Source organism: Acipenser ruthenus, chromosome 34 (assembly GCF_902713425.1).
Source record: "Acipenser ruthenus chromosome 34, fAciRut3.2 maternal haplotype, whole genome shotgun sequence".
Classification (NCBI taxonomy): Eukaryota; Metazoa; Chordata; class Actinopteri; order Acipenseriformes; family Acipenseridae; genus Acipenser; species Acipenser ruthenus.
Window position 1 is genome coordinate 11,527,937 of NC_081222.1, and position 17,596 is coordinate 11,545,532.

The 17,596-nt window shown below is 44.8% G+C and overlaps 2 protein-coding genes across 2 annotated transcripts; one reads left to right on the plus strand and one right to left on the minus strand.

Annotated features, from left to right (window-relative positions):
* The first annotated feature begins 1,310 nt into the window (after positions 1 to 1,310).
* On the plus strand, positions 1,311 to 10,934 carry LOC131705058 (erythropoietin receptor-like). Its single transcript, XM_059007178.1, has 8 exons — positions 1,311 to 1,585; positions 3,100 to 3,232; positions 3,819 to 3,985; positions 4,336 to 4,487; positions 5,565 to 5,721; positions 6,712 to 6,799; positions 7,542 to 7,629; positions 8,291 to 10,934. Exons 1-8 carry the CDS (start codon positions 1,489 to 1,491, stop codon positions 8,993 to 8,995), a joined length of 1,587 nt encoding a protein of 528 aa, XP_058863161.1. The 5' UTR covers positions 1,311 to 1,488; the 3' UTR covers positions 8,996 to 10,934.
* Positions 10,935 to 14,255: 3,321 nt separating this feature from the next.
* On the minus strand, positions 14,256 to 17,136 carry LOC117409774 (ATPase SWSAP1). The gene is made up of 2 exons (XM_034016031.3): positions 16,779 to 17,136; positions 14,256 to 15,817 (listed from the first exon to the last, which is right to left on the minus strand). The coding sequence occupies exons 1-2, from the start codon at positions 17,094 to 17,096 to the stop codon at positions 15,272 to 15,274; spliced, it is 864 nt and encodes a 287-aa protein (XP_033871922.3). The 5' UTR covers positions 17,097 to 17,136; the 3' UTR covers positions 14,256 to 15,271.
* Positions 17,137 to 17,596: the final 460 nt, after the last annotated feature.

A 17,596-nucleotide genomic window follows, 5' to 3' on the forward strand; every position in this document is an offset into this window, starting at 1 on the left:
GCTGTGTATTTACCGACATCATCTGCGATCCTGCAACGTTGTTTGTGCCGTTGCCACACAAGACAGTTCAATCCATGTGTTACTCGTCATCTGCCATCTCGGTAAAGAATGTTTGCAAACGTTCAAAATCTAAAAAAATCCTCTGAAAGTTTACCTTTAAAAAAAACCTTGCCCTTTCCTTCCCTCTAGGATTTCCCTGAAAACTAATTTAAAAACTCTAGATTTGGAGGGAAAACCTCTGATCTAGCAACTAGGACTGAAATGGGGAGATTAGATGAGTTTTTCAAACAGGGGCCCCCTGTTCGGGTGTCTACCTAGTTGCTTATTCTTGTGTCTTCGCTGATAATGGAGGTGCAGGGCAGGGCTGGACAAAGCTGGCCCTCGGGAGGTCCGCTCCTGGTCTTTGTTCCAGCCCTGTTCAATGTTGGACTAAAGACTTTAAGAAGCGCGCCTTTAATATTATTTCACGTTTACTTCAAAAGGCATTCTCGTTGCCCCATTACTGGCGATGCAGCAATTCTGATTCTTCATGCGATTACACTGATATTTCAATAATGCATCAATTTGGTTGACAGTAAATGGTACTATATTTTACTGTATAAGCATCCTTGACTAATTCCAGGTGTTTTAATATTGATTTTTTTTCAGACAGTGAAATAAAGAGCGAGCACTGTACTCAAACACTGTTTATATTTTTAAGTCCGTGTTAAGTCTTGCTCGTTTGGTTGTTAGTAGCTTATTGATCCCAGAATCTCATCAAGCAGCTCCTTGAAGGATCCCAGGGTGTCAGCTTCAACATTACTGGGGAGTTGGTTCCAGACCCTCACAATTCTCTGTGTAAAAAAGTGCCTCCTATTTTCTGTTCTGAATGCCCCTTTATCTAATCTCCATTTGTGACCTCTGGTCCTTGTTTCTTTTTTCAGGTCGAAAAAGTCTCCTGGGTCGACATTGTCTATACTTTTTAGGATTCTGAATGCTTGAATCAAAATTTTACAAAGACGCTTCTCTGATGAGGGCTGTGTTACACATCTCAACAGCAAGACATTAGCACTGAAGAGCGCAGCTCCTAAACACAGCCAAAAAAGTTCTATCTTTCTATCTATCTATCGATCGATCGATCTATCGATCTCTCTATCTATTTGTAATTACAATCCACTCGCAATGATTGCGAACACCATACAAGTTAAGGGGAGGGGCAATTGAAACAGAAATATGAATATGAATAAATGCAGTTCCGGCAATCCCAGTTCTGTGAAAATCCTGGTTTCTGAGTCTAGATTGAAACCATTTTTCGTATCTTGTTTTCAAAATACAGTAAAACCTTTGAGCACGCTATCCCCGCCCCCTTTGTTGCTCCTCCCTCTTTGCAAAAGTTCCACTGGAGTTTGCCTCGGCTGGAGACACGCGTGCACATCATCTAGAGATACTGCAGAGCGAGCTGTCAGAAGATGTGAGGTACGAGACAGGAGACACGTCTCAACAGCAGCGATGAGAGTCACCACGATTCACAAATTAAGCCTCCTCTTTTGTCTGTTAACCAGCGCCTCTGCCTTGGATTCGGAGTATCGGGATACTGGGAGCAAAGGTAAGCTGCACTGCACGCATCAGTATTGTCATTGTTAACTAGATTGGATCTGTACAAAAACATCCTCTACCGTGATTCCTGTACCGTATTGTGTATATATAATGTACTGTATACTGTAGATCGGAGAAGATTTGTCATGCTCGAATATTCTTTCAAAATGTCAGCCCATATTTGAATGTTATTTTGCAATGCAAAGTATAACGGTACCATCCCTTGTCAGTGTGCAGTGCCTCCCTGTGCTCTGTGCTTGCACTCTGTTGTGATCTTACTGTGGCAAACTTTTTATAAGAGTCAATGCATCTTTCTGATACGGGCTCGTTTTGGTAACATCGTGTATTTCGTGCAGTGTTTGTTCCAACACATCAGAGATTGCCCCACTACTGCCCTTATACAAGAACCCCAATAGTAAAAGCATTGCAAATGTGATGAAGCTGAAAGAGTGGTTAAGCACAGGGAAGCATTGCAAAGTGTGATCAAGCACAGTGAAAGAATGGTAAAGCACAGGGAAGCATTGCAAAGTGTGATCAAGCACAGTGAAAGAATGGTTAAGCACAGGGAAGCATTGCAAAGCCCAGAGAGATTTGGTAAAGCATATTAAAAAAAAAAGACAAAATACATGCAAGAAACTGCTTCCTTTGCACATACATAGGAGATATTTCACTTGCTACAATTGTATTGTTATATATATATATATAATATATATATATATATATATATAGGGGGTTTCCAGTTTAGAGTTTAGATGCAACTAACACAGTTTATTCCTAATACAACTGTAGACAAAGTGATATGGACTCAAACCTGTAAGAGAATGCTTGCTGTTGGACGGTTTTGCACGCGCGTTTCTTATCTCTAGTGAGCAGGCGTTGGTAAATCGGCTCTGGGAGAGAGGAGGAAGGGGTGAGGGGTGTCATTGTAGTGCAGGAGCTGCTGTTGTTGTTTTTCAATGCGAGAACGCGTCTGTACCACTTTCCACCACCAGAGGGCAGCTCTAACGCTGAAACCTTCGGGGGTGCTGCCTTTTATACTGCGGCTACTCTGTTGACAAGACAGGTCTGATGTTGGGCTGGTGACTTGGGAATTGGAGCAGATATTTACCTATGACATATTTAAGGTTAACCATGTACACTAGGACAGTTTTCAACTCGCACCCCAGTGCATTCTGGTAAGTGTAGTCCTGCTGTGAAAGGTACCTGAGACAGGTAAACACGTCCCAGAATGCACTGGGGTGCGGGTTGAAAAGCCTAAACGGTACCCAAACTGCCCAAGTGTACCCGGATTCCTACTGTAACCCTGCCTCAACCAGAACAACCAGCTGCAAACCAGCAAACCCTCAGCTCTGAGCAGCACACACCAGTGCTGGACATTGCTGGATTGTGCAGTGTGCTTACACAGTGTACTCTATATAGCAGCAATGGCTTTGACTGTATTAAGGATTGCTACCCAGTGCTGTCCTGGCTGCTCGCTGGGCTACGTTGGCTCGTTCTCATTGTTTTGGGCTGTGTCTCTCGCAGCTGCGCTGTTGCTGGCACTGGAACCGAAGGACCCCAAGTGCTTCACGGAGAGTCTGAGGGACCTGACCTGCTTTTGGGATGAGAGCCTCCCCCAAGAGGGGCTCCCCAACCACACCTTCCACTACAGATACGAGTGAGTCCCGTCACAGCTTTGTTATTCAAAAGCAGGGCAGCAAACGAGCGTCCGTGCACCAAAAGCCTTCAAACATTCGCTGTTAATAGAGCACACAGGGCGATTCATAATTCAGCATTCACACTAACACTGTTGTGCATTGCTTTCAATGCTGCTTGAATGTTGACATTACTGAACAAACCTCAGGATCGAGATATAATTAATATATATATATATATATATATATATAATATAATTTTGATTTTTTATTTAACATCATGTAATCAAAGAAACCAGAAGCCATAATACAGTATTTCATGTTAGATTTAGAAATGTCAAATTTTTGGTGTGCAATTCAATATGTTAACGTAACATTGTTCAGCTGGTTTCATTCGACTCTATGAAGCAACATTAGTTCATTCTAGAGTGATCCAAAACGTTTGACCACAGCTTTAACTACTTCAGGGTCTGTGGGGATGTTTAATTTGGTTAAATTTCAACCATTTAGGACAGGGCTGGAACAAAGACCAGGAGTGGAAGGTCACCCCTGGAGGAATGGATTCCTTCTCTGTGTGCTTTTCAGCACGTTGTATTGCTTTGTTTGCAGATCGGAGGACAGTCGTGTGTGTAACCTGACCGTGCAGACGCTCAGTAATAACCGGAGCAGATTCCTGTGCGAGTTCCCTGAAGCCATCCTGTTTGCCCAGCTGGATGTCACAGTGATCGTCAATGATGTGATAGTCCATCACCGCAGCCTGTCTGCTGATCAAGTCTGTGAGTGTCCCTCCTGTACCTTGTCGTGTCTTTATACTGGAGCTAGGGGTGTTAGATTTAGGGAAAAGTCCGACTATAAAAAGTAGACAAGCATTTTGGATCGTAAAGAGACCAAACATCTGTCCCTTTAAAATGTAACAAAACTAGAACAACTTAGTTCTGTGTTCGCTCGCAGTCTGTGATCATTGCGATGACGACGCAGCTGCAGAACACTGTGGAAGACTGAGAATTCCCCGGGAGGTTCGGAGATTTCCCAGGAATTCCGTTCTCCGCCCATTTCGGGCGGCCTCTACTCATAACTGTAATGCAGGCTTTCCCAGCGTGCCTCAGGGCTGTGGTTTTCATTGCAGTGCTCCTAGACCCTCCCATGAACCTCAGCGTGCGTCAGACTGGCAAGCCAGGGCAGCTGCACATGAAGTGGTTGCCTCCGCCTCTGAAGTACATGGACGACAGCATCATATACGAAGTCGGCTTCTCAACTGTGGGCTCCGAGCTGCGGAAGGTGAGAGATAGGGAGCTCGCCTCTGGTGTGAACTGCAAACTGAAAGACTGCACGCATATCTGTGAGGATTGCACAAAGAAAAAATGCTTAAGTGTTTGCTAGCTTAGTGACTAACCCGCTAACAGATTTGATCCTTTTGTGTTCACATGTAGTTCATATATACTCTAACATACAACAGCCAGACCAGCTGTCCCATTGTTTTCTATGGAGGTCAGCCATTCCATTATTGCTCAAATAAAGCACAGCTCAGGCGACACTAATTATTGATACCTGTTCTAAAGCCACTGCTCTCAGGAAGCGAACTCTTTCAGTAGACCATTATTTCATACAAACAGGTAAATAAATATCTCATAGTGATAATGGCATTGCTGTGTCAGGTTCCTCTGGAATAATGGCACTCCCCTGTTCAGATAATGCCCTGGGCTTTATTGACTCTTGCGTTCCATTATTACCTCGTCACACAATGGCAGTGCCATTCTCCCAAAGGTATCATGTTTAATAGCTAATCAAAAAAAGGTGTCATAAAACAAAGCCAGATTTGAGAAGCTTTTACAGTCACATCTTTGTGCTGGGCAGCAGTGTGGAGTAGTGGTTAGGTGCTCTGGACTCTTGACCGGGAGGGTCGTGGGTTCAATCCCAGGTGGGGGACACGGCTGCTGTACCCTTGAGCAAGGAACTTTACCTAGATTGCTCCAGTAAAAACCCAACTGTATAAATGGGTAATTGTATGTAAAAATAATGTGATAACTTGTAACAATTGTAAGTCGCCCTGGATAAGGGCGTCTGCTAAGAAATAAATAAATAATAATAATAATAATACCGCTGCTACTGATCAGTAACTGCATTGAGAACTGTTTCGAACATGATCAATCGCTGAATTCATGTTTTACTGGGGTTTGAAGAGTTAAACCCGCGGCGTGCAATAATCGAATGGTCAGTTTATTAATTCGTTGTTGCATGCGTGATGGAGTTTTGCTCTGAGCGTTTTGAAGCGATATTAAAAAGGCTGGTCTGTATGTGAGCTGCAGTGCGTCAGTGCTGTGCCGTCTTACTGACCGCGTGAATTTCTGTTCCCAGACGGAGGTGATTAAGGGGGGACGCACAGACTGTGTCCTCATGAAGCTGAAGCCGCTGACCCAGTATGTGGTCAGTGTCCGAGCCAAACCCGACGGGGTCACCTACAACGGCTACTGGAGCGCCTGGTCCGAGCCCGTCGCCGCGGAGACGCCAACAGGTGGGCAAAGACCATCTGAACTGCTCCGGCCTTCATTCATAACTATTCACTGCATAGCGGGACATGGAGAATGCAGTGAATTCAATGGCAGTCCTCTCTTTAACCCTTTGTGCTCCATTTATTCAGTGCGTCTCAGGCGCGTCCGGTCCAATTTATTTTCACATGCGCAGTTTATTTTAGACGCGCTGTTTGAAAATATTTTTTATTAACAGTGAAATAGGTTTAAAGGGCACTGCATATCAACAGGACACTCAGTACTGCATCTCCAGCCCCGCCCCACCCCTTGTTCGCTGTATTTTTCACATACCTCTTCATAGTCGTGCATACCGATAAATCATCTCCTGATCACTCGTTTTATCACCAAACTCCTCAATAATGCGATCCAAGTCATTATTTTATTACTATAACATCTCAAAAAGCTCTGCAAATGTCTGTGATATTCTTTGAGCGCTGGATGCAGAAGCAGCTATCTTGTTTGTTTATGTCCGTGTTATCTCTGTGGTGCAGGGGCTGTGTGGATTGCTCAGATCCGCCCCTTTTTTTTTGGCTTCTCTCGGCTCCTATCGGTCTCACTTGGCCGTTGAATGGTTTTCTTGGCTTTTTCCTGAGAAAAAACGACTAGAGACCTGTGCTTTACGTCTTTTTGATGATGTCGGACCGGAAAGGGAAAATTGTAATGTCGGACCTGGGCCAACACAGGACCGCAAAGGGTTAATTGATTGAGAAAGACTTTTAGTGGAAGCGTGTGGATTTGTTTTCATAAAAGACATTGAGAAACACTTTGAAACGTTCGTCATTGAATTTCAAATGTAATCGGTTCATGAGGGAAGATGGAAGCAGCTCCATACTCTGTGTTTCTGTCTGCCCTCGCTGCCTGATTCGTTCTGCGTTGCTCAGAGCCGTCGTGTGTCCTCTCTGTACACAGCTGTGAATGGCTCTGGGTCGCAGCTGTGCTGACAAGCTGTTTAGCTGATGTCCTTGTCTCTCCAGATCTGGATCCGCTGATCCTGGCGCTGTCTCTGATCCTTCTTCTAATCATGACAGTCTTGTCCATCACTGTCTTCCTGTCACATCGGAGGTGAGTCCATTCAAGGCGCTGGACATTTATTGGTTTTGAAAGGTGGTTCTTGTGAATTTCGGAAAGGAAAGGGACAACGGCACTGGACACAGTCCGACAGAGAGAGAAAAAGAGAAATCCTCCCTCTGGCTGGCGGACAGAATAGAGGGGAAACTGCAGGTGGGGGAGAGGAGAGAGGGAGCATTGACAGCTGCAGAGCCTGTAGCGTCCTCCCACATGACCAGAGACGCATAAATATCATTCTGCTTATTTCATGCCTGTTCTTTTGCATTCTGTAATGCACTGCAATACTTGTTCAGCTTGCCATGCCAATAAAGAACTTGTACTTGAGAGAGATAGAAGGCGAGAGACAGAGAGAGACCTTGGTCTCAGTCCTGGGCCTCTCTCAAGCAGAGACGGACATTGGTGCTGAGTTGTGTTTGTTTTGTGATGTGGGGATATGTCCACTGGGAGTGCTCATTTTCTGCCTTATTAAACTCGGTCATCTGAAGCAGAAAGATATTCCTCTCTTCCTGTAGAGAGACGCTCATAAAGACATGCTGAGGGGGGGATGTTAAGAGCCATGCAATTGAACTGGGCTTAGGACCATGACTTTAATTCAGTCCCCTCTCTGTTGTGGGAGAGGACAGTGGTGTGAGAAAGGAGGAACTATTAACCAGGGGAGCAAGTCACAGTTATCAACATATTTCTTTGCATGTTTTATCCAGCCCTGAATGTATTTTTGTGCTGATTTTTCTTGTAGGTTTTTGTTGAAGAAAATGTGGCCTCTGATCCCTTCTCCTGAGAGCACGTTTGGGGGTCTTTTCACTGTTCACAGGGGCAACTTCCAGGTATGCACAGCGCCTTCCGGTTAACTGTGAGGCAGCGAGACAACACTATAAAAACACGAAGAGGCAATCCAGGGGGCTCCGTTATCCAGCCACAATTACTTTAGTTTTGTATCACCTAGAATTAATTAAAAAACAAACAAAAAAAAGTATCATTTAGATCTTTTATTTAACGTCATGTAATCAAAGAATCTACAAAATGACATCGCAAAAGTCTACCGGAAAGAAGCCATAACAGCAGTAAAGTATTTCATGTTAGATTTCGAAATGTCACGTTTTTCATTAAGTATTTTGAAAACTGCAAAGCGGTGTGTAATTCAATATGTTAACATAACGTTATTCAGCAGGTTTCATTGGACTTTAGGAAGCAGAATGTGTTAATTCTATAGGGGGATGCAAAACCTTAGGCCACAGCTGAATACTGTCAATTATCAGTGCAGTTGCTGCTAGCAGGTTCCAATGGGGAGGGGACTTATAATGTAGGTTCATGTGTAATAGGTATGAAAGCAGGGTACAGTACAGCATGCACAGTCCCCTTGATAGGAGCATGAAGAGAACCAAAACCCATTTCAGCACGGGAGACGTTGAGAAGAGTTTGTCATTAAAGTTTCTGTTAGTATTTATCAGAGGAATATCTGTGTAACTCGTTGCTTTGGCTTGGCAGGAATGGTTGGGTCACAACAACGTCTATCCATGGTGGAGCCCGTCTTTCTTCTACTTTGAGGAGATGGTGGTGTCTCTGGAGGTCCTATCAGAGTTCAAACCCAGCGTTCTCCCACCCTTACCCCCCAAAGCTGGGCACCAATTCTGTCTGGAGGAGGGGGGAGAGGAAGAGGGTGGCGGCCTTCCTTTCCCCCAGCTTCACAAGGGCCAGACCGGACTTGAAACCCAGACGGGGCCCCTGCATCAGTGGCTGTTTCCCTCCAGAGGGCCCGCGGAATCCAAAGACGCCTATGTGATCCTGAACTTCACCCCTGGAGATCCCGGCGTTCCCGACCCGGACGTTCCCGAGGAGGACGCCCCGTTGCAGACGCTCTTCGCCACTTCGGAATCCAGCGTCCGTTCGGGAATCTCTTCGGACTCGGAGAGGCAGAGCCCGGTGGAAAGAACATCCTCCGGGTCCAGCTTCGACTACGCCGTCTACGACCCCAGCGGAGATCTGCTGTTCCCCAGCAAGGATCAGAGCTATGCCTACCTGAGGGTGGCCGATTCGGGCATTTCAGTGGACTACAGCCCCATGGGCTCTGGATCCAGTGCCCTGACCAGTCACAATGGCATTGGCATCTATACTAACCTTTATAAGAATGACATCTGCCATCATTTGGATCAGCTGCCCCATAGTAGTGGAGCCGTCTGCTCTGGGTACTGAGGGCAGAGGAGGGGAATCTCTTTTTGGGTTCCCTGGCCGTGGTCCGTCAGTGGCAGAATCAGATCCCATTGCAACCCCAGTGTGTCACCCTGAAGACAGCCCAGCGAGCAGAGCCATCAGCAGAGCGCAGCATCACCAGCAATGCAAACACAATGGATTTGGAACTGTACAGTACGGTGGTTCTGATTGCACTCCGTCTGTGTGATTCGGAGGTCCATCTGATCCTGAAATATGCTCTGTGTGTCGGTCAGTTGGTGTTGGGTCATTCAACGGTGACCCCATTGGAATGTCAAAATATGACACAATCCTGGTGCCTTTCTACCACTGGCAGCCTCAGCGTATTGCGACACCGTGAGCACAGAAGCATTGATTAGCAGTTGATTAGGTTGCGATCACTAGGAGGGCTTTTACTGTGGGCAGGTGATTGCAAAATACATCCCTTATGAAAGTTCACCATAGTAAAAGCAAAGCAAAGCATTGTTATAGCGTGATCAAACATAGGCAACCATTGCAAAGCCCATAGGAACCACAGTAAATGCACAGTATAACCATCACGGGCAGCAGTGTGGAGTAGTGGTTAGGGCTCTGGACTCTTGACTGGAGGGTTGTGGGTTCAATCCCAGGTGGGGGACACTGCTGCTGTACCCTTGAGCAAGGTACTTTACCTAGATTGCTCCAGTAAAAACCCAACTGTATAAATGGGTAATTGTATGTAAAAATAATGTGTAAAAAATAAATCTAATTGTATGTAAAAATAATGTGATATCTTGTAACAATTGTAAGTCGCCCTGGATAAGGGCGTCTGCTAAGAAATAAATAATGATAATGAGAGAACCACACCCTTTTTATAAGGGATGTATGTGATTCATAAACAGCGTACAAAAAAACCATGTGATCAGCTGTAGGTACAGTATAGGATGCATCCCTCCCCATTGTATACATGCGTTTGATAGAAATATATCTACATAGTGTAGTGTATAATGTTTATGTACTGTATGGTAGTGGGACAGTGTTGTTTTTATTTTGGTTTTATATATGTTTTGTTTATGGTATATTCTGCCAAAATCGTAATCAAATCAAACACATAGGAGAGACAGTTTACAGCGTTAAATAAAATAATACAGAATCACCTCTCAAACATGGGGAATAAAAAAGCAAACGAACCAACCGTTCAACACTTTACAAAAATAGGGGGCACGTGCATGACCGGCAGTGTGGAGTTTCAGAAGAGACACAATTAGATAACGAGCAATCCTGAAGTGCCACAGATACCTGTGGGTTTCAATAGCAAGGAACAGTAGAGCGTTACATCATTAACTATGTAGTACATGACATCACAATCGTAGATTTGAATAGTGTGGTTACCATGGCATCACAAGCCTATCAATACCTCCGCTGTTTGTTTTCAAACACACTTTCCCTTAAGGTTTGGTAAACATACCGAAACATTGGGAAGTTGACTCTTTTGAGCAACGGTACATATCTAAAGAAAAGACAGCATCAACTTTATGTTTAATAATACAGTTCCTGCATACAGTCTTTTGTTTTTGTGGTTGATAATAAGTTAATAGGGTAGCTTGTCTCTTATTAACACTGCATAGCGTGTAATACGAGTTTTAACAAGAGACACCCTCCCCACCATGTAAGCACTTGTAAAGTATATTATATTCATGTGTTTATGCCATAATAGGGACAACAAATGTGAGATACATTTCAGTGGTTATTGTTCAGAATTGTTTTTATTCCAGTGAGAGGTTTTGATAGACCGCCTCCACTGTCTGAGACACATTACTTCATTCAAATTTTGTACCAAAGAAAAAAAAAAGCATTATCACTGCCGTACCTTGTAAAATAATGTTTTATTTGTTGTTCATTTTCTCTAATGCATTTCTACAAAGAATATTTTTGTAATAAACTTTATTTTGGGGGACAAAACTTGTAAATTCACATTTTTATTTGAGATATATATATATATATAGAGAGAGAGATGATATATATAAATACAGTATATATATATATATATATATATATATATATATATATAGATCTATATCTCTCTCTCTATATATCTCTATCTATCTATCTATATCTATATATCATGAAAAAATATTTTGTTCCAGAGCAGTACTTTAGTATAGGAGACAGAAGGTAGAGGGAAGGAGACTCTTCTTCACACAGAGAGTAGTGAGGGGATGGAATGGGTTACCTAGTCATGTTGCTGAAGGAGACTCTTCTTCACACAGAGAGTGGGGAGGGGATGGAATGGGTTACCTAGTCATGTTGCTGAAGGAGACTCTTCTTCACACAGAGAGTGGTGAGGGGATGGAATGGGTTACCTAGTCATGTTGCTGAAGGAGACTCTTCTTCACACAGAGAGTGGTGAGGGGATGGAATGGGTTACCTAGTCATGTTGCTGAAGGAGACTCTTCTTCACACAGAGAGTGGGGAGGGGATGGAATGGGTTACCTAGTCATGTTGCTGAAGGAGACTCTTCTTCACACAGAGAGTGGTGAGGGGATGGAATGGGTTACTTAGTCATGTTGTTGAAGGAGACTCTTCTTAACACAGGGAGTGGTGAGGGGATGGAATGGGTTACCTAGTCATGTTGCTGAAGGAGACTCTTCTTCACACAGAGAGTGGTGAGGGGATGGAATGGGTTACGTAGCTGTGCTGTTGATGCTGAATTACTGGGATCCTTTAAGACCCAACTTGACAAAGTTCTGAGATCAGTCAGCTGCTGGCCTCGTCTCGTTCGTAGATTAGTCTAACCGCTCCGTTTCAGTGTAACAGATAGCTATGTTTCAAGTAGAACCTTAATAAAATGGTCCAGACTTCAGCATGATAGTTCAGTTTTGAAACTTGCACGGAAATAGTATGAGGTTGTGTCCCATTATTAATAATAACAACAGCAACCAGGACCTGTTTAAGAGAAGTGAGCGATTCTCTTTATATGACAGAATCATTGGGATCCCATTCTAACCCGTGTGTCACCCTAAAGAAGCCCCAGCTAGCAGAGCCATCAGCAGAGCGCAGCATCACCAGCAATGCAAACACAATGGAGCCGCACAGCACAGTGATGTTCCCATGACTTCCTGCAAAAATACTATTAACCAGAGATGTCTTGAAAGAGCATGCTGTGTGCGTCTGTGGTGTGTGATGATCATTTTAGACGACCCCCAATGCTAGCCCGAGCCGAGAGGGAGAGATTCCTTTGCTGTATAAAATGAATAAGAAATGTGACAAACACGACAGCGGAATTTCTTATCTGAACTTGAGAGAACATTTTCAAACCACAAAACCAAGCTTTCGTCGGAAAAAAGGAATTGCTCACTGTAGGAATTTCTCAGAATGGGGCGATCGCTTGGCTGTCTGAACCAGCCAGCGCCTTTTTTTTTTTTCTTTCAGTATCTGAGACGGCAGAGTTGATTAAAAGCACAAGCCTTTCCCTTGTGGGCTGGGGGTTCAAATCCCGCTAGTTAGGATTGGGTGGCTTCATCTTAAAGAGCTGCAATAGCATGTTATGTCAATGCATTCATATTCTTTAGATTATTTTCTGTATCAGTCATCACATCCTGGTAGCCCTGATTTCATACCCAGTTTAGCATGTCCAATTACACTCCCACAACAGTTCAGAACTGAAGGCTCAGTGGCCATCCTCTGATTACATGACCGAGCCAGCTTCCTCTTCTACACCCAGGAACAAAAGGGAATTAATGTATTACTAATTCACCTCTGTTCTTAATCACAATCTGTAACTTACATGAATGAAACAGTTAGAAAATAAATAGATGGGAAGAACACCCTTTAGTCTTTCGAAAATCAATATTCGAAGAGGCAAAGCACAGTACATGACGATGGGTCTTAATGAAACCTGGCAAGCTTGAAGGGAGTTTAGGTGACCTGATTGAACTTCTTCAGGTTTTACTTTTTGTTTATCGGTGTAGCTTCAGTTCCTACTGCTTTAAAAATGAGGGACCAGAGGGGTCCCGGACGGTCTCCCCTGGTAAAGGCACGGCCGCGTGGTGTGCAGGGGGAGTCACACAGTCAGGGGAGCACAGGGGTCCCCGAGGGTCTCCCCTGGTAAAGGCACGGCCGCGTGGTGTGCAGCGGGAGTCACACAGTCAGGGGAGCACAGGGGTCCCCGAGGGTCTCCCCTGGTAAAGGCACAGCCGCGTGGTGTGCAGCGGGAGTCACACAGTCAGGGGAGTGCAGGGGTCCCCGAGGGGCTCCCCTGGTAAAGGCACGGCCGCGTGGTGTGCAGGGGGGAGTCACACAGTCAGGGGAGCACAGGGGTCCCCGAGGGTCTCCCCTGGTAAAGGCACGGCCGCATGGTGTGCAGGGGGAGTCACACAGTCAGGGGAGTGCAGGGGTCCCGGACGGTCTCTCCTGGTAAAGGCACGGCCGCGTGGTGTGCAGGGGGAGTCACACAGTCAGGGGAGCACAGGGGTCCCCGAGGGTCTCCCCTGGTAAAGGCACGGCCGCGTGGTGTGCACGGGGGAGTCACACAGTTAGGGGAGCACAGGGGTCCCCGAGGGTCTCCCCTGGTAAAGGCACAGCCGCGTGGTGTGCAGCGGGAGTCACACAGTCAGGGGAGTGCAGGGGTCCCCGAGGGGCTCCCCTGGTAAAGGCACGGCCGCGTGGTGTGCAGGGGGGAGTCACACAGTCAGGGGAGCACAGGGGTCCCCGAGGGTCTCCCCTGGTAAAGGCACGGCCGCGTGGTGTGCACGGGGGAGTCACACAGTCAGGGGAGCACAGGGGTCCCCGAGGGTCTCCCCTGGTAAAGGCACAGCCGCGTGGTGTGCAGGGGGAGTCACACAGTCAGGGGAGTGCAGGGTCACGTCCTGGCTGAGTTCACGCCCGTGGGTCAGGAAGTCAAAACCGGCAGGGACTGTTTCTCCTCATCGCGCTACAGCGAACCCTGCTGGCCAGGCGCCCAGTGAGCTCAGAGCGGACACCTGCAGGGCTGGCCTTTGCCCCCCAGGGGGCGGGAGCTCGCTGACATCCGCTCTGGAGTTCCTGGGTGTACAAGAGGAAGCTGGCTCGGTCGTGGGATCGGAGGACGCTCGCTGAACCTTCAGCTCTCCTGAGCAGCTGTGTGGGGGAATTACTGCGGTGAAGGGGAAAAAAATTATTGGATATTGAAAATTTGGGAGAAAATCAGGAGAAAAATAATTGGGCACACTTAAAAAAAATAAATGAAATACATACATTATATTATATATATATATATATATATATATATATATATATAACTGCAGTGTACAAAATTGAAGGCATATTAAAAGAAAAGATTTTTAAAACAAAGTTTAAAAGATTAAAAAATCTTTCATTTTCAGGACATTTCGGGCAAAAGCCCTTCTTCATATATATACACACCATGTTTAGAAGGCTAGTTCTTTTATTATTGATGTTTTAGAAGTCTAAGCGCTGTGTGGAACAAACCTGTTCAGTTACTGTTTCAACCCCACCCTGTCCCCTCTCCATAACAGTCTATCTGTCCTGCTAACAGCCTGCACTGGTCACAGCCAAGAGGCTTATCAGGGAGCGAGGGCTGGCTTTATAGAAGCCTGCACAGATAACAAGTGAAACGGACAAAGGGGTTCCAAGAAAGAAAGGGAAATCTACCCAACAGCAACCCCTAGTGGAGTACATACCAGAATCCTGATCAAAGATGCAGCAATGAAGCCATTAATCCTGTACTGACCTCCGCTGGCTTTCATTTTGAGAGTCTCAATCCCATGTATTTAAGTGCTGCAGGAAGCGATTATTCAGAACGAGCTCTTCACTGAAATCAGGTCCTGACAAGCATGTGAGGGGCATTGCTGTTGATTGGGCTAGTTTATCACTCAGAGTGAAAGGAGTGGAGGAGCAGCTGCTTGGGTTTGTGAAGATTGCTGCTTTTCTTAGTGTGGAGAACAGCGATCCACACAAACCCAAGCTGCTGTGTTCCTTCACTCGTTTCACTCTGAATGATAAATCAACCCGATCCACACCAATGACTCTCACCTGTAGAGCTCCAGCCCAATAATCGGTTTGAGAAATGTCAGATTCTATTAAAAAAATAAAGTCTTATTTAATAAAAAAAATGCATTTATTATAGTACTATGCATAATTAAATGCACATGTTTTCAGTTGTATGTTGTCTTGTATGATACGTTTTTCAAGTCACAGTAGCTATAATATATATATATATATATAATTGCATACAATAAAAAACATTACAACAAAATTGTAGCTATGCCACTGACTGCGTCATTCAGCGAAACACAGTCGCTTCTATTCAGGAGCTGTTGTTGAATTCCCCGGGGTTTGAGAGTTTTCCCCGGGCACAGCGTGGAACTCCATCGCTCCGCTTTGGGAATACATCAACCTCCATCCCATTCCCAGATCGCATGAACTCTGCTGCGCCCCGGAAAAACGAACCCTCCACGCTGTGTCCCCGAACTCAGGCTCTCTTTCTAACAAGCACTTGGCTGCGAAATACCTCTCTATGACTGACAGAGCCTGGCCCCTTGCTGGGCTCTCATCGCCAGCCTCTGAATTGAGCGAGATGATCACCTGGCATTCTTGTGGGGCGTTGCCGCTGCCTCCATCGCTGCGTGCAGACGTTAGCTTCTGGCTCACGAAGCTGGCTGTGTCTGCCAGCAGGGCAGAGAGACGCGCTGCTATCAGACTCTGCTGGCTGTGGTCTCCCGCGCTGCGGAGGTACTGATCCAGCCCGTCGATTACGATCAGCGACGGGAGAGTCTTGTCATTTTCGTGCAGGGAAGCAACGTCGCGCAAGAGATCCACAGCTGACCTGGGGTACTTGAATTGGATTTTCTGTAAAGAAATAAACATTAGTGTTAAAGAGCAGCTTCTTTACAATGTCTTCTCTCTCTCTCTCTCTCTCTCTCTCTCTCTCTCTCTCTCTCATTATTTGTAATCTGTCCCCTTATTTTTTTGTGATGTTTGTATGTAATTGTAAATTGTAAATCTTTGTTAACCCATTAAGTGCCACTGCCCTCATTTCAGGACAGGCTACGTTGTAATGTTGTGGAGTATTTTTAACTGGAAGCATCGACCTGTTATTTAAATGCTCTCTTTAACTATATTGGGGCAGCAGTGTGGAGTAGTGGTCAGGGCTCTGGACTCTTGACCGGAGGGTCGTGGGTTCAATCCCAGGTGGGGGGACACTGCTGCTGTACCCTTGAGCAAGGTACTTTACCTAGATTGCTCCAGTAAAAACCCAACTGCATAAATGGGTAAGTATGTAAAAATAATGTGTAAAAAATAGTGTAATTGTATGTAAGAATAATGTGATATCTCGTAACAATTGTAAATCGCCCTGGATAAGGGTGTCTGCTAATAAATAATAATAATAATATTGCTATGATAACTTACTCTAATTGTGTTAACTGTAAAACTTACATAAATACAGCTTGTGTTGCGATTTTTTTCCGCCAAAAAGAAAAAATATATTTGATACTTAATGGGTTAAGGCACTGAGAGTTAAGGAGCAGAAACAGTAATAGATAAATACAAACCCGTAGCAGTGCGCTCTGCAAGTTGACAGCACAGTAATGAATTATACAAAAATAAGAAACGTACAGATTTAGACGTACAGATATATACACATACATACATACACACAAGCACGACCAATGTTTAACTTTTAAATTACAACAGTGTTATTATATGCTTATTTGAAACGCTTCAGAGTTAATACAGCTTCAATGAATTAATATGAAAGTCCCGGTTTTTCACTGTGGAAATGCGGTATCCCTCAGCACTGGAATCGTACCTTGAGGCTGAGGAGGTCGACGCCGGCCGGGGCGCCTTGCAGAGGGGCGGGCAGGGTGTGGATCGGGGTCCGGGACAGGAACACAACCCGGACTCCGAATTCAGAAGCGGCCATCACGGCGGACAGGAAAAGCAACGCCGTCTTACCGCAGCCAGCCTCTCCCAGGACAACGCAATAGCTAGACTTGTTTTTGTTGTTGTTATCAATATTAGTATTATTATTATTAGGAGAAAGAGAAGGGTAATTCGCGTCGCTAGCACTGGTCACTTCCCCCGCCCCGCTGTAATGTCTGAAAACACGCATTAACATTTCTGCCATGTCGCCGTTGCCATGGAAATAAAACTTGACAATTTATCCTGCTTAACTTCCTGTTTGTGAAATTTCCCGCGTAGAGTCCATAGCCCCGCCTCCAGCGCGTTGATAGGCTACAATTTCAATGGAGATATTTTTCATTGGTTCCAAAACCTGTCATTGTGAGATTTCTTTTAAACATACAGTATCCAATGCATTTATGAAATGGTGTATTTGAATCTCGTGTTAATCCGTTACGATTCGCAGACTATATTATTATTATTATTATTATTATTATTATTATTATTGTTATTATTATTATTATTATTATTATTATTATTTATTTCCTAGCAGACGCCCTTATCCAGGGCGACTTACAGTCGTAAACAAAAATACATTTCAAGAATCACAGCACAAGTAATAATACAATTAAGAGCAAGATAAAATACAATGACTTCGGTTCTAGCAAGTACAAGTGTGACAAAATACGATTCAATAATGGAGCAGATAACAGTGTTAGCGATAGT